Below are 16,121 nucleotides of genomic sequence, written 5' to 3'. Positions count from 1 at the left end.
ATGATGGTGCTGCTTTCATCCCTGGCAGTCTCAGAGACCTCCTGAGTTAGGGTGTATACCTGAGGATAGATTGTGATACAAATTTTTTAATGTATGTTTGATTTTTCAAGTTGCAGTTTGGTGTAATTCCTCTGTTTGTGTGCTTTCCCTGAAATTACAAGATCAGCAAAGCATTGAATTAATATGAAATGGCCAGTGAAGAAATTCAAGTGACAGATTATAGTGAGGAATGACTTTGTTCCACAGAAGTAGAGTGCTGGTTAACTTCACTCGTATTTGTTGCCTTTTAGTCTGTCTTCCAGTTGTCCTGACATGCCACTTAACTGTAAGAGGCCGAGCAGCTGGGCATGTGTCTCTTTTTGAGGCTAGCTGTGACGCAGACTTACCTCCCCTTCAAGCGCTGCTCTTCCTGGTTCTGGCTGCGCACAGAACGCTGCAGTGCTGAAGCACACTGCTGCAAGCACATCAAGTTGTGGGGCTCCTCTCTAAAGCACGCCATTGCTTTGATTAAAATCCCCTTTTCCCATCCTCAAAAGGAATGACTTAGTCCCCATTCCTCTTCTCCTGTTTGTTGCTTTACAACATGCAGAATGCAACAAAACTAGTTGGGTCCAGCAAGAAGGAGGGTAAAAAGGACCTTGGATCACCAACGGCAGTCAGTAGAAATGCTGGCCCTTCCCCCAGCATCTATTTATGTTTTTTATTTAAGATCTTTTTTGCTAGAAAAAGGAATATAAGCAATTATTATACACCAAGAAGAGAAGTGTAATGTTCAAATATTTTGATAAAGGTTCAGTTTTGATTGTCTCATTTTTCAGAATTAAAAGTAGCACAGTATACATATTTTCTGAAATCAGGCATTTTGAAGGATTGTTTTCCAATGGAACAAAGTGATTTCATCTAATTAATCAAAACATGCTCATTAATCTTGGTTTTATTAAAAAGACTTTTTATAAACCAAAGATTTTTGGACCAAATTTCGTCTAGCTGTGCCTGTTAAATATGTAACCACTGAAACTGTTTCCTCATAGTTTAACAGCATTTTAGATGTTGTGCGTTAATGGGACAGTATTATTGTAACTTTGGTGTAATAGTATAGTTAATGGAATGCTTAATGACTGAGGATGGAGTTGGAAAAACCATGCCTTTGGGAAGCTGTGAAGCATGATGGACAGCAAAGTGCTTTTAATGTCCCAGAGGTGTAATTGGCTTAGAGAAGCTACATGTCCTTGAGGTTAATATCACAAGTTTCCCCCCATTTCCCTGAATAAATAAGTCATCTGGCTATATTACATTGATGACTAAAATCTGCCAATATACTGTACATTATAATGTAGTTAAAGCCTATTAGTAATTCGCCTCTTTAGAATGCTGAGACAGTAATTCTGATTAATCTGTTTCATGACAAACTCTGGGATGGAAGGAATTAGAAAATCCGGCATTTATCTCTGCTATAATAATTAACATAATGATCCTTTAAACATTATTTCAGAAATCTTTGCCTGCTTGAAAACATCTCAAGATCTGCATCATCACTACTCAGGTAAGCAGGAGGCACCAGAATGATAGCTGAGTTATTGAACAAATTTAGAAGAGCATTAGCCCTTCCCTTGTCATCCGCTGTGACTTTTCACTTTGAAGAGTCGCACAATTGCCCACTGCTAAGAAGGTTCTGTATTAATTCGTGCCTAACACTCCAGTGATGAAATTATGAATTATTTTCTTGCTGCTAATTGCTTCATTCTGGGTATTTCTGGCAAATCAAGAGCAGAATGTAGATAATCGCTTTCAAAATATCAGTGGAAACAACGAATAGAGCTCCGATTCCTGGGGGGGCAGGGGGCAGAAGAGGAACTCATTTGTTTATAGCTGTCACTTCCCCTCACAGCTCCCACATCCTCCTTTGTACTTTCTGGAATTGGTTTCTTCAGTTAATTGGTCCTGTACTGCTTAATCCATGTTTATATACCTATGAACTCCTGGAAATCTGGCAGGGAATAAATCATTTGGATGCTAATTGCCTCCAGTCTTGTCTTTTCCTGAGCTGAGTATGCACAGATTTTCCCTCAAGGCTGGGATTTGCGTTTTTCCCGGAGGAGAACAGCGGAGAGCTTGCCAGTAGATGTCCCTGTTGCCTACAGGACTTGGCCTCCTTTAAAGGGGAGCCTGGGGTAAACCAGAAGCATTAGCAGCCTCCTGAAGTTCAAAAAACTATGCGATTTTCACTGGGAATAACACCTCCTGGTTTGTAATCAGTGCACAGGAGTAATTTCTCTGACATTGTGGCACTGTTGCAGTGATTAATTTGGCTCTCATCAGGCATGCTATTTGGGATGAGAGTGGTTTCTGTTATGAGTTGACGAACGTCTCAAGAGGTTTCCAGTGTAGGTTTTCTTTCCTCAGGAAGATTGGGATAGAATTTAGCCAGCTAAGCCAAAAAGTATGATACTAAAATCCTGCACCATGTACTCCTTATGCGTTATTTTTGCTACCGCGTTTTGCCGGCAAACACAGTTCTGCCTGACTGCAGACCCAAAGAACTAGAGTTTTGACCCAAGTTCAGCAGCTGGTGCAAGCCCACTTCACATTGCTTCTGGAGGCTCTGGAGTGAGTGATGGCAGGGTCTGACAGATGGCACAGGTCTGGCAGCTCCCGTCTTCACATCCTCATCCCTGCTACGTACTAATTTCGTGACTAGAGCATGTTCCTAGCGAAGCATCAAGGGATGACCTTGATTTTGGGTCCATGCTCCAAAACTATTCAGGCGTGTTAACCAATGCCTGTTGAATGTGGAATATGTAAACAAGCCTTGCAGTGTAGTCTGAAATGCAAATCTTCTCAAATGAGGACCCTAATTCATGGGTTGGCATCTTTGCTCTCTCCTTCTGGGCTAAATAATCTCTAATTGATTCCTGCTCAGAGAATTAATCTTAAAAAGAAGGACAGACGGTGTCCAAGCTATGAAGAGGTCTGCCACTGGGGCTTTTTGATTGCTGTGCAGAGAAACACATCTCTGCTGTGGTTCACCCTCAGCTTTGGACTCCAGTTTTGTCTTCAGTCATTGGCTAGGGAAATTAGGCACTCTGCACTGTAGCATCCGAGTTGCCTCCTTAGTCGTACCCTGTTTGCGGCTTACTTCACACCTCTCTCCCCCTTCCTGAAAACTGAGTCATTGTGAGGAGAAATCCATAAATATTTAGTTGGCGCTGCGAAGTTTTGAAGGTGTTTGCCTGAGAAGAAAGCCGCCAATCAGGGAGATACGGTAATGTTACTGCCATTGTTTGGCGAGGAGCCCAGAGGAAGGAACAGCGCTCGGTGCAGGGCAAGCTTGGATTTCCCTGTGATGCCTTGCTAAATCCCCAGGTGCTTCTGAGCCTGACAGAGGCAGGCAGTGAGGGCAGCTGGGGCCGGTGCATCTCATTGTCGCAGTGTGGGGACAGGCGAGGGAAGTAGCAACAGCCCTTGGTGGAAAGAGGAGGGTGAAGAGTTAGCAGAAGCAGTCCTTCTCACCGGGGTGCAAGGGGCTTATCCCAGAGAGCCTGTTGCCTTGGAAAAAGGGAATCAACGAGTGGGGGAAAGATTAGCAGCTGATGCTTGTGCTCCCCGTGGGTGTGCCAAGGGGAGTAGCTAGCTGGGTAGAATGGTGATCAGATCTGACCCAGGGTCACACTGCAGCCTCCTTGGCTTTGTACGCTACAGTAAAACGCTGCCAGATGTTTTTTAAACTCATCCAGCTTGTTATTTATTCAGTATAATAGTGAAAGCTATGTTCTTCGCAGCTGTTGAAAGGAACAACTTAATGAGACTTGCTCAGACCATACCATTTACACCAGTCCAGCTCCTTGGTGAGTATCAGCTTCCTGGTTATGTGTTTTGCTGTACAAATAGTTGGTGCATTATCTTTTTAAAGACTGTATTTAAAAAATTTCATTAGATTAATTTCAGCAATTCTTATTTTCTAAAACAGATGAACCAGGATAGAGTTGTAGTCATAAAGTAATTTAGGGACTTTTGGAGGTCATCTGGTCCAAATCCCTCTGCGGCCAATTCAGATCAGGTGCTGAGGGCCTGTCCAATTGCATTTTGAATATGTTTATAGATGGAGATTTCTCAGCTTCACTGGACAACATCTTCCAGTGTTTGACTGACTTTACTGAGAACCTATTATTTTTCCCAGTATTTGCTGGGTGTTGCACTGCTGTAGCTTGTATCTCTTGGCATTTGTGTGATTACTGGCAATATCAGGAATGAGTCTACCTCCATATCTAACTTCTTTATACCTATCCTATTACCTGCCTATACCTATACCCATGTATATGTATCTCTATACCTATCGTTAAGGTAGCTGAAGACAGCAGAAACAATTCCCCTAACCTTGTTACCTGCATATTCTCTCTCTCTCATATGTAGATATAGGATATCCTGTCAAGAAGAAAACCAGGTATTGGTTGAAGGGGCACTACTCATCTGCCTGATACAGAAGACTTGTAGCGTACCAACTGTAACAGAGGAATGGTAGAGGATAGTACATAAGTCTTTTGGAATAGTTCTGAAATTAGTGTGCAATATAGTCTTAGAGCAGCAGAAGCTCTGCCTCTAGACACTTGAGGTCTAGGTGCCTTCTTTTCAATGGGTAGAATATTTTGTCTCACAGCAACTAATTGTTGATACTGGCAGCATCATACGATTTCTCAGGACTAGATAGTTGCAGATAATTAATATAGCTATGAGCATATTGAACATTCTAATCTTTGAAGCTCCCAGGAGACACCTTTCTAGGTATTAAATTGTCAAAAGATAATAAAAGGAAGAATTAATGTAAGATTAAAAAATGTGTCTAGTTATAGTATCTTTATTCAAGTGTCTGTCTTTTATGTAAGACACTGGCTTTTCTGCTACTGTATTTCAAATTAAAATGTGTGCAAATTGTGGCATTCAGCAGCATCTACATATGTGCTACGTGGTGAAGGTAGGCTCGGGAGGAAATCTACTAATCTGAATCTAGTTTGTCCTTCCTTATGCCATTCTTTGCCGTTTTGGAGATGTAGTTACCTGATCACACTTGCCAGTGAAAACCTGTTTCTTATGAATTAACATCGCAAATAAATTTCCTGGAAGAAGGAAAGCCAGGTTTAAAACATCAGTCCACTTCTCTGTTAGTTTACAAATGATGGCAACAGAAACGTGTCTGGCTTAACATTGCAAGAGTGGAATGCTATTACAACCACACAGGGAGACAGAGTGCAACTGAGTTAAAGCTCACTGGGTTTGTTTTGCTTTCAGAAGAATGTTATTAGCAGGGGCAGAATATCTGAAATTTTGTGCAGTACAAATAATGCTGAAATTCATAGGAAAAAGGCAAATCTTTGTTTAAAACACTGAGACTGTAAACATACTGTTAATTTGCCTTAGCTTGTTCTTGTAGGATTTCTTTCTCTTAGGAAAGTTATGTCATTTACAGTCTAATTTCCCTGGATCATTGGTGGCCAAGTCACCACTTTTGAAACAACTCAGCTCTCTGTTTGCGTCAAAAGGCGGCACTCTCCAGCCCTTTAATTTTGTAGTTGATAACTATTACAAGCTGTGTGTGTTTGTTTGCCTTGTTTACTTGTTTTCTTTTTGTTAGTCACAATTACAAGGAAAATACTATGAGTGTTCCTTGGATCTTGATCAATTTAAAACAAGTCTTCCTAAAAATTCCCCTTCCACATAAACAGACGGAGCTCAACTCAGGATATTTATCAAGTTCATACACTGGAGATAAAATTGTAACCCTTTAAAAATATGTACTTTTAAAGCTCAACCAGCTTTAAAAAGCTGTGGCAAATGAGATTGATTTTTATAGAGCAGAATATCAATGGGCTTTGTTTGTGTGGAAGTGTGCAGTAGGTCTTAAATTCATCTCTGTTTAGAGGCTTAATACAAGCTCTTTGGACCACTTATGTTATCATAGTGGATCTTAAGTGGAATGTAAGTAGTATAAATTTAGGCCCGGAAAGATTTCACGCAGATGGTCAGTAATGATAAAAGCCTCTGTTTTAAAGTGTGACTTACAAAGTCATGTAAAGTTGTATGTTAAGACACCAGATAAAAATGCAGTTCTCTCCTATTCCTGCAGTGTGTGACTTCTGCTAACAAAGCTTCCTTTTATTTAAGCTGGAGAGGAAGTGACAGTTTATCGTTTAGAAGAAAGTTCACCGATGAACCTTGATAAAAGCATGTCTTCCTGGTCCCAGCGTGGTATGGCTGCAATGATCCAAGTCTTGTCGCAGGAGGAGATGGATGGTGGTCTGCGGAGGGCCATGAAGGTCATTTGTACTTGGTCTGAGAATGACGTATTAAAGTTGGGACAAGTATTTATTGTGAAGTCTTTTCTACCAGAGGTGGTTCAGACTTGGCAAAAGATCTTTCATGACGGCACGGTGCTTCATCTCTGCCTGAGGGTGAGTTCAGACCTAAAGGCACACTGGCTGGTCTAGCATGATATTCCTTAAATTTTGTACTGCTTACATGTGAATTCTTTCAGCGTGGTTGACATGTGGTTTGATGCTATCTTATGGAAAGGAAAAAAGTTTCGAGGAAGATGTATCTACCATTTGTAAACTGTATACAATCAGGTGTTTGCTTGTTTATTTACTCTGACAAATTCATGGCATCTTTCCTCATGAAAATGAAAGTAATGTTTATAAAATTATTTTCTTCAGGAGATCCAACAGCAAAGGGCTGCCCAGAAGTTAATCTATACCTTCAATCAAGTGAAGCCTCATACTATTCCCTATACTCCAAGGTAAAATCACTGTCTTTAAGTATTAGATGCTGAAGGTTTCACTTCTCGGCTGTGTCCCAGGTCTAGTGCAGCCTTCTTTTCCTCAGTGCATTGAAATACCTGCTGCTTAGACAGCCTCGTGGTAGTTAATCAACTTTTTAAGAGGAAGGATAGGCAGCTTTGAACTGTGTCTTTATAGCTACATGTGATGGCAAAATAAGCTTCTTCATAATGCTGTTTCTTTGACTTAAGCAAGAATTGCCTTTATACAATTAAGACAATTTGATATAGCTCATTTACAGTGAGCCGGGGTAAATCAGATTATGTTGTTTGTCCTTAAACTATACTTTCTGATCAAGTGCTTTGTTTTGAGAGTTATCAAACTGAGAAAGCTTTTGTGCCATCTACCATTTGGTACCACCTGCTGTTCAAAATGCTCCAGCTAGGGAAGACGTGTCCTCCTTTTTGGTATATTTGCTTTGCATCATGCTGTGTACAGACTGTGAGGATGTTCAGTACCCTGCCAGCTTCTGATAGACAGCATTTATATCTACAGGTTCCTGGAAGTTTTCCTCATCTACTGCCATTCAGCAAACCAGTGGCTGACCATTGAGAAGTACATGACTGGTGAGTTTCGGAAATACAACAACAACAATGGAGACGAGATTACTCCCAGCAGCTTGCTGGAAGAGCTGATGCTGGCCTTCTCTCACTGGACCTACGTGTACACCCGTGGGGAGCTCCTTGTCCTGGATTTGCAAGGTGACTGCTAGCATGGGATCACTATTTGAAACCCAATGAAAAGCAGTTCTATCAAAAGAGAATGTAATACTGAGGAATGGGCTAAATTCTGTTCTCATTTACATACTGGAAAAGCTCAAGAAACCCGTGGATATCTGTTGTGCAGCACTGATAAATGATTATCCACAGAAACACTCTGGATTAATGTAGGTGTAATGGGAAAATAATTTGACTTCAAGTGGGTCTAGGCTGAATGGGCAAAAGAGCAGGTAGATAGTGTGCAGGAACATTTCAGCCAGTTCCAAAAAAACCCACTTCACAGTTAAGGTATTTTTATTAAGATACATAAATAATACAGGGATTCAAGCGTACCTATATATGCACATTTAATGTATGTGCATATCTGTCAGAAGAGTATGAACGGCTATCTGTATTTTTTTTATTTTTCATATTAATAAATCTGTAAGTAGTTTACATTAGCTGCAAGCCTGAATGCTATTCACAAAGTCTGGTGAGGCCTTCAAAGAGCATGTGATCACTTTACTGTACATGTGTAAGTGGGAACATGGCATATTTTAAAGAGATAAAACAGTTGACAATGTACAGAAGATGAACAGCACCCATCAAACAGTATAAACACTATTGTTTGTCATTTCTGTCAAGGGAAATATGTATGGGTAGACAGAGACTTAACATATTTACATTTTACAGCATCCAGAAGCTGTGAATTACAAAAAGACATGCTTATTATGCAAAATAAACCTATAATTCCATCCTTGCCTTCATTTGGTTTAGCTGCACATGAAAAAAATATAGAAAGAGTGAGTGTGTCTTCACCATAGCCTACTAGATTTCGTCTGAATTTTGCTTGGGTTTATTATACGGCTCTCGACAGTTCCAGACCAACTGTGTTGGCTCAGACATGGATATTTTAAGTGTCTGTGTAAATCTCATCAAGACTGGGGCTGCAGTTTCCATCTCAAACAAACTGAATTCTGCTCAAGTTTTGGCCTCATGTTTATCTTGTAGTTCTCTAATCTAGAATTTACAAAAAGTGCAAGGGCTGCTCCCCTTGGAGTTCTAATAGGATTAATCTCTATTGCTGTTTACTGTATAATGCCAGGGCTGTCTCTGCATAGATATACACCACATTTCCTCTAATTTACATCAACTGGAATGACCTTCCTTGAAGAGTCCTGCAATATGGGGGTATTTGAGTTGCAGTATGCTATTTCCAGAATCTTTACTGGTGTTGGTTGCAGAATATAAACTTACCGTTAGTGGCCTATTGAAATAAAGATAATGGCGTGCCATGTGATCATAGACCTTTTTCATTAGTGTAAAAGCACAACGATTTCCTCAGATATAAGAAAAAAGTGTTTTGGTAAGATGGTAGTATGTTATCAGTTTGGGGAAGACTGCAACACAGGATCAGCATTCAGGTATCATAATGAAATTATTTATTTAATATGTTTCCATGGCCACCCAGAAGAAAAAAAGGGGTAACAGACCCAAGTGTTTGCAAATCACAAAGTTGTGGCTTGCTGTGTTTGTTACCTTGAAGAGAACATGTATCCAAGAGTAGATGTGTTGATATCAACACTCTTTTGCATGACCACCTTTTCCTTATTTGAGCTTCAGCATAAAATTTAGTGCATTCTCATAAGCCTTCCGTCTGCATATAAATAAACCTCAAAGCAGCCAAAGAGAGGGCTGTAATGAGAACTCTATAATAGTTTGACGGCATTTAACAGATTCTTCTCATAGCATTTTCTTTTTAACTCGTGACCCCTTTAAGTATGACACTTCATGATCTATAAAGAAAATGAATCATTACATTTTTGTTAAGTGCCAGATTATGGAATTGTGATTACCTTCCTCTGTAACACACACTGTTGATTTTGTTGTAGGTGTTGGGGAAAACCTTACAGATCCATCTGTGATTAAACCTGAAGACAAAAAGTAGGTTTCTTTTTGAGGAAATTATCATTCACTTCTGATGTTCTGCCAACATTCTGTATATTTAGGGTGTTTTTTATGTTTTATATGAGAGATTTAATTATTTTTTCCATGGTGTTAGGGCTAAATGAAGGTATGATTGCAATGGAGACACTACGTCCTCCACTGTGCTTTAGAAGGACTGTGGACTCGGGGGGCTGTGGGTGTCCCAGCTCCCAACATCTGGTGAACGGTGTATGAAAGGTGGGGGGAGGCTCTTCTGGGAGCACAGGAGTTCTGCAAGGCTGTGCAGGGAGAGCAGGAGTGGGAGACAGAGAACCCTGTAAGTCTCTTCACAAATTTTCACAGAAGGAGGTCATCAGTAACTTAAATGTGGCAGTCTGAGACACTGTTTCGTGGTGTATATGCAGCCACAAAGGCTTAAGAGGATGAGGAGAGGGCCTCTGGACATCTGATCTTTCCGATAGGTCCTAGTGAAGCATTTAAGCATACTGCATGTTACAGTCTCAGAGCTGTGATATGGAGATGGTAAATCATATGTGGGGAGTTAGAAAAACTAGAGGGACTACATGGAAGTAGCAATCTGCCTTTATGCATCAAATTTTGGAATCGGAACCATGGCCATTCTCCCATCCTGTGACCTTCCTCCTGGCTGGTCTTTGCTGTAATGGGAGGAAAAGCAGTGGTGTTGGTGGTGCTGTCCTGCAGTGTCCTCTTCTCTGGAAAGTCTTTCCCACACATCTCTCCAGTTGTGCCCCTCCACTGCCTTGTGGTCATTTTAGCTCCCTCTTGCTCAGCTCATGTCATCTGATGCAAGGGGTGTCTCATGTTTGGAAGGAAAAAAGATACTAATGTGAATAGTCTGATTTAATACAAAGGGCAGTTAACTATAGAAATATCAGATGACTTGCCTAGCATAAGTTATTTTTGGAAGCAGGTTCTTAGTTCTGGGACCATTGTTAATATTTCATTAATAAGATTAGTAATAAATGACTGTATTAATGTTGTATGAATGTTCAATTATGAATGTAGGTGTATTGGCCATATAATATTTATTTTGGAAGCAACAGCAAAAATATGCTGAGCACCTCACTGTGACAAACTCTGTGCCCTAAGTAGGTCATAGGACCGTGACAAAAGCACAAGGATAGCTTAGGATAGAGGAACAGAGAGGTCAGGCAGGTAGATGTTCACTAGATTTTAGCAAACATTTTTAAGGTATTGCTACAGATCTATAAAAATCTGATTTGCTACTGTTCAAGTGGATTTTTAATATCAAAGATAGCATAAACTGTAACAGTTATTTCTGAAGACTGTGGCCAGTCATTGACCACAGTACTTCACGTGGCAACTCAGCTTAAGCCTCTTTAAAGTAGGAATAATATTTATCTACATTATCCTGAAGCTTATGTTTACTTGTATCCTTCTGGAATATTTTTGTCATGAAATAATTTTGTCATGTTTACCAAAATTTGATCACACTGATCTTATTTTCAGAACTTTTTGTTTTGTTTTTTTATCATCTGCAAAACAGTCAAGTCCTAGTTAAGGAGCAAGTGTTGATTAATTAATCAAAACCAGCTTGATTTTCTAATGTTCAGGGAAATCTTCAGAACAGCAAGTTGTGAAACTATATTGTTTTGATTCAGGGATCTAAAGGAATAAAGCAGTGAAACTGTTGGTGGATTCTGTAAGCAGCTAGCAGATACCCAATTGTAAGAAACACTTTCTAAAACAGTAATAAAAATAACAACATAAAATCACTGTCTTTGCCCTAACCTTCATTTGCTCATAAGAGAAACATTTCTGGCAGTAGCAAGATGTGTTTTAAGCTTTCATTTGTAGGTAAGATACTTAATCAAAACCCATGTGCTGCCTCAAAAGTTGCTTTGAGCTGATGTTCTCTTAGAAGCCCGGGAGAAAATAGATGGCATCTGACTGACGGGGCTGATTCAAATTTTAGCACTACTCATAATTAAATTATTTATGTTTTGCTTCTTTAATTCCATTGATCTAGTGGCTGGTGTCCTTATCTTGTAATGAGTCTTTTCTTTCATGCATCCTGCATGCTGTCTGGAATTGGACGTCGTAATGGCAAAATGTGACCTCTATCTCTCTGCTAGTGCACTGTGCCCTGGTTTTACGTACTGCACCAAGACAAAAGTAACAGATCTGTTTGGAAAGTATGCCTGATAGTGTGACATCTCAGGCCGATCCTGAGCTGATGTAAATTGGTGTAAGTTCATGGATATTTGACATCAAATGAAAGTCTGGCCATGTGCACTGCAGAGGATGTGTGAAGTGATAAAATGATGCGGGTATAATGCTCACAAAAAGATTTCCTTTAAAAGCAGAATTAGTTGAGGCACAGCAGCAAGGTTGTGACACAGCGCAGTCCCTGCAGACTCCTGTACCGCCCAAACGCTGGGAAGAACTGCCTCGTAAGCAGTACTCTGCACGCTCCTCCTAGTGTGTGCTACTTGCCAAACACACAACAAAGTTCACGTGGGTAAAGCTTTCACAGACACCAGGTGCAGAGTGTCTGTAGAGTGGAGGAAAATAGGGGGATAAGTTTCAAACTGGAAAGAACTGATGCATTAGGCCTGCTGAGAGAGGTGAGAAAAAGGGCGCCGGCAGTCAAAAATCTCATTACAAACATGTGGAAAGGAGGAGTCAGAGGTGCTAGATCTCTTACTCTCCCCTTTTGAAAGCTCTCAAGCAGGTAGTGATGGGCTGAAAAGTTTAGTAAGGAGTGAAGGCCATGTTCTCTGAAGCTTCTCATTAGCATGTGTTTAGAAGAACAAATCTATTGAATATTTGCCAAGCTGTGCATTTCCAGTCAAGGAATTGACAGCTGAATTGCTGCCAGTAGCCAAAACATCTGCATGTACTGAACCTCTGCTGTAGAAACCTACACCACTGAATCAGGTGGACTGGATGCTAAACCTACAAAAACGTACTGAAACGTACACTTGGGCACCTCCCTGGAAAGGCGGTGCTTGCCATGAAGCCCCCCTGCAGTTCTTCACCTTCCATCAGTACCTATAAATGTCTTAATGTCTGCTGTGAGCTTTGTAGCTCTGGATTGTAAGGAGTACTCTCTGCTGGCCAGGACCGGTCTGGTACAAGCTGGTAGGCATTCATGCAGCGTAACTGTTAGGTACGTTCTGCACAAAAGGAGGCACATGTTTTATTTTTTTAAGCCCATTAGCTCACATTAATGCATCTGCTTGAGAAATAGGAAAGCTGGGCTTGGTATTTTTCTGCTCTTGGAGATTATATCACACTTCGAATAATGAGAGAGTGACCTTGTTTATAAAACATTTGTAGGGTTCAAAGGGAGCCAAAGAGTTCAGCTGGTTCTTCTGCACCAGGTGATTCCTGGCTTTACAGGTGTTGTACAGGCAAGTCTTAACATCATCCAAGGATGACCTTAAAAACTTCCCAGAGCATCTGTTTTCAATATTTTGCGATGTCTGAAAAATTTTTCATTATTTCCTTCTTGAAATGTTTCTTTTTGGTCCTGTCTACTGTCAACACAGAGAAAAAATATCCAACAAGCTCAAAGATAGACACCATCTTCTCCTTCCATTCCTTTTTTTCTTTTTAGGCTACCCCTAATCTTCTCATGTGTGTCATGATTTACAGGCTGCTGGTCATTCTTGTTCTTTTCCCAGTTTATCCCCATATTTCTTGAAATAGTTTTCCAAATTTAAATGCAGTCTTCCTCTTGAACCATTGCCAGTGCTGGGTAGAGAGGAAAGATTACTTAACATATGTTGGAGACAGTATCCCTATCTCACAGCAGCGTGAGAAAATTATCAGTCTGTCTTGTGCTATTTGCTGCGCTTTGCGTGGAATAACAGATGAGAGGAGGTATCAGAGTGGTTCTGTAGCCTTTGAGTTAGCGAAGTCTTCTCAATTTCCTGTGTCTGCACAAGCAAATACTTAAGTATGTTTTATTCTTGCTGACATTTTACCAGCTTATACCAAGGGCTAGAAATGGCTATATAGCATCATGCCACGTAAAGTGTATATATGGCACTAAGCTTTCTATAGCAGTTCTGGCTAATCATCGCCTTTCTCCTGTGTGAAAGAGGACAGTGTCATATTGAAAACTGCTTTCTTTAAAGAAAATACATTTTGTTAGTGCAGATTACGGGTAGATTTGAGAGAGTTAAAATCTTTTTCTATAGCTTCTCAGGGCTGTAATTGACTTCAGATTTTAAAATGTGTTGTTTCCACTCTGCATATCATTAAAATAAAATACTAACATTCATAAAGTTTCTTTGGAAGCGTTTCTTGTGTGCTGTGTTCCGTGATGTCTAGAATGTCAATTAAATTCTTGAGAATAATGGTGGAGCAATATTAAAATTAATGAACACTGATCTTTCAGATTACATTAAGAATCTGTTATAATTATGTAGTGCTTCTAGTACATGTGTGGATATAGCTTGCTTCTGTTTGTAATTGTGTCAGCTTCATTCAGCATATGCAATGCACTTGCACAAATGGATCCCCTAGTAACGTTGCTGAATTGGCCTGAGTGCAGACACATGGAAATGAGCATAGGAAGAAGCCAATAAATTTTAAAGCCTTGCTTGTCAGCAATGTACTCTATTTTTTTTCTGTGCTGCATATTGATGTGACTAGGGCTCTGCTTGCGTTTGGGTTTCTGTTCTTAAATAAGGTAAAAGTAAGTCCTTGCTGGCTCTGGTTTGTTTCCCAGTGCCTACCATTAAAACCAGAACCGTTTGCTTGATAAGTGGTGGCTGCAACAGAGTCACTCAGATTCTGGTGTACATTGTGTAAATGTCACTGTGCCTGAATTTTCTTTGAGCGTTTTAGTAGGAACTGCGGGTCTGTTCTGTCACCCTTTAGAGCATCTTGGAGATACAGCAGGAAGGAAAGGTAGTGCAGGTTACATGTAGGCTAATACTTTACCAGATGTGGCAGTTTTTTTGGCCCAGAACTAAGAAACTTGTGCTGTGCACTAAGCTTTGCTTGTCTATGTACAAAGGGCTAACATCTGTGATTTAAAAAATAGAAAACATCATCATCTTCCTCCCCTACAATTTCTTTATTTTGAATTCATGGATTATTTAATAATATTTCTTTTAGATCTGGAAAGATGGTATTTGGACCAGCAAACCTAGGAGAAGGTGCAATAAGAAACTTCATCACAAAGCATCGTTGTAACTCTTGCTGCAGGAGACTGAAACTCCCTGGTATGTGAAGTAAAGAATAACTTTTAATCTACATGTAACTTTTTAAGTGCAAGGAAGGAAAGACCTAGGCGTGCTATGAAGACAAGAACCAAAATTCTATTGAGCGGAAGGATTTTAGCATGTACGCTCTCTCTGTGCAAAGGGGAGTATGAGAACATTGCTCTTTTACCTTACTCTTTTGCCCAGCAACTGTGTAAAGGTTGGAGCCTACCAACACATTAGCATTCAACACAAAATCTTGTACCTGTTGAATTGTTTCCTTTGCTTTGCAAAGTGGTAGCTCATTTTTCCAGGGCCATCACTACAGATAACAGCAACAATAATTTTTAGAATGAGAAAGAGTAATGAACTAAAAATTAGAAATCCATTAGCTCACTGGAGGTTTCCTGGCCCTGGGATATGGTCCTATACACTGCAGCCCTTTGCTACTGCCTAGTTGGGTTGCCTGGTTTTCGTGTTAAATTTCATAGAATGTGCTTCTGTTTGTTGTGGCGCAGATTTAAAAGACTCAAAGCCAAAATAGATGGCTATTCTGGATGAATTGCCACCCACCTGTTTTTTTCTAGGGGAAAGCTCCTTCCTTTCAGTGCCTACGTGGAGTAATAATTACTGTTTGATTCTGGATCAGAAGCTTGTTATTGTTTTTGATGATTTGTGTATGTGGCAGCTAGAGATAATAGAGGGAAAAATCATCTGAATGAATACAGTCAGGGAAGGCTCGTTCCTATCAGCTCACACCATTTTGGGTCCCCCCAGGGCTGTCATCCCCTTGGCTCTGATTTGCCCCGCTGCAGATTTTCTTCCTCCTGGAAGCAGCTAACAAGCTGCCACCCGTCACTGGGTTAGACACTGCCTGGGGTGCACGTGCTTTTCAAACACCAGTTTGGCTGCATTGCTGAACTTATTTTCTTGCTGTAGATTTGAGAAGAAGTGACTGCACACTGGAAAGGGTCAGTCCAGCCTTCGAAACAGAAATGGAGACAAGCACCAGAGGAGCTGACGATGCAGACGAGCCTTTGGAGTATGACACGCGGCTGTGAGCAGAGCCCATGTGTTTGTGTGCTCGATAACCTCCCCCTTATCACTGCCATGGGTCAGGCCAAAAAACCAACACACAGGTGTCTGAGAGCAGCCTCTGTCTGCCCTCTACAACCATATCGGCAAGGCATAAAAAACCCTGCTATCTTTGTCTCCTCCCTTCCATGCTCTGGTGCTGTTGTTTTTCCTGCAAGTCAGTGAATTGCCAGGAGCAGGGCACCCTTTAGCTGGGATGTGGATTATGGTTCCAAACTGTCCTTTGTTAGGAAAATGACTGTGCCAAACATATTTCCAAGGGGAATGATTTGATGTTTCTCTCTCTGCTCTTCAGTAAATAACTGGATGTACACACACGTGCAGATAATTCCCTTTCAGAGGCACAGCCCACT

General features: G+C 40.6%; 1 protein-coding gene across 1 annotated transcript in view; it reads left to right on the top strand.

The window, feature by feature from the left end:
• Positions 1–15,734, top strand: part of TRPM6 (transient receptor potential cation channel, subfamily M, member 6) — a gene marked incomplete at its 5' end in the record, with an annotated part of 46,836 nt that extends 31,102 nt beyond the window's left edge. Inside the window, 8 exons of the mRNA XM_010152093.1 lie at positions 1,493–1,543; positions 3,780–3,845; positions 6,157–6,443; positions 6,705–6,787; positions 7,323–7,528; positions 9,418–9,469; positions 14,588–14,694; positions 15,613–15,734. Of these exons, the coding sequence (XP_010150395.1) occupies positions 1,493–1,543; positions 3,780–3,845; positions 6,157–6,443; positions 6,705–6,787; positions 7,323–7,528; positions 9,418–9,469; positions 14,588–14,694; positions 15,613–15,734 (974 nt within the window). The remainder of the gene's footprint in view (positions 1–1,492; positions 1,544–3,779; positions 3,846–6,156; positions 6,444–6,704; positions 6,788–7,322; positions 7,529–9,417; positions 9,470–14,587; positions 14,695–15,612) is intronic.
• Between the last annotated feature and the right edge of the window lie 387 nt (positions 15,735–16,121).

Source organism: Eurypyga helias, unplaced genomic scaffold, assembly GCF_000690775.1.
Source record: "Eurypyga helias isolate BGI_N326 unplaced genomic scaffold, ASM69077v1 scaffold43665, whole genome shotgun sequence".
Taxonomy (NCBI): Eukaryota; Metazoa; Chordata; class Aves; order Eurypygiformes; family Eurypygidae; genus Eurypyga; species Eurypyga helias.
Note: the sequence above shows the minus strand (reverse complement) of the source record. Positions and strands in the feature narration are given on the sequence as shown.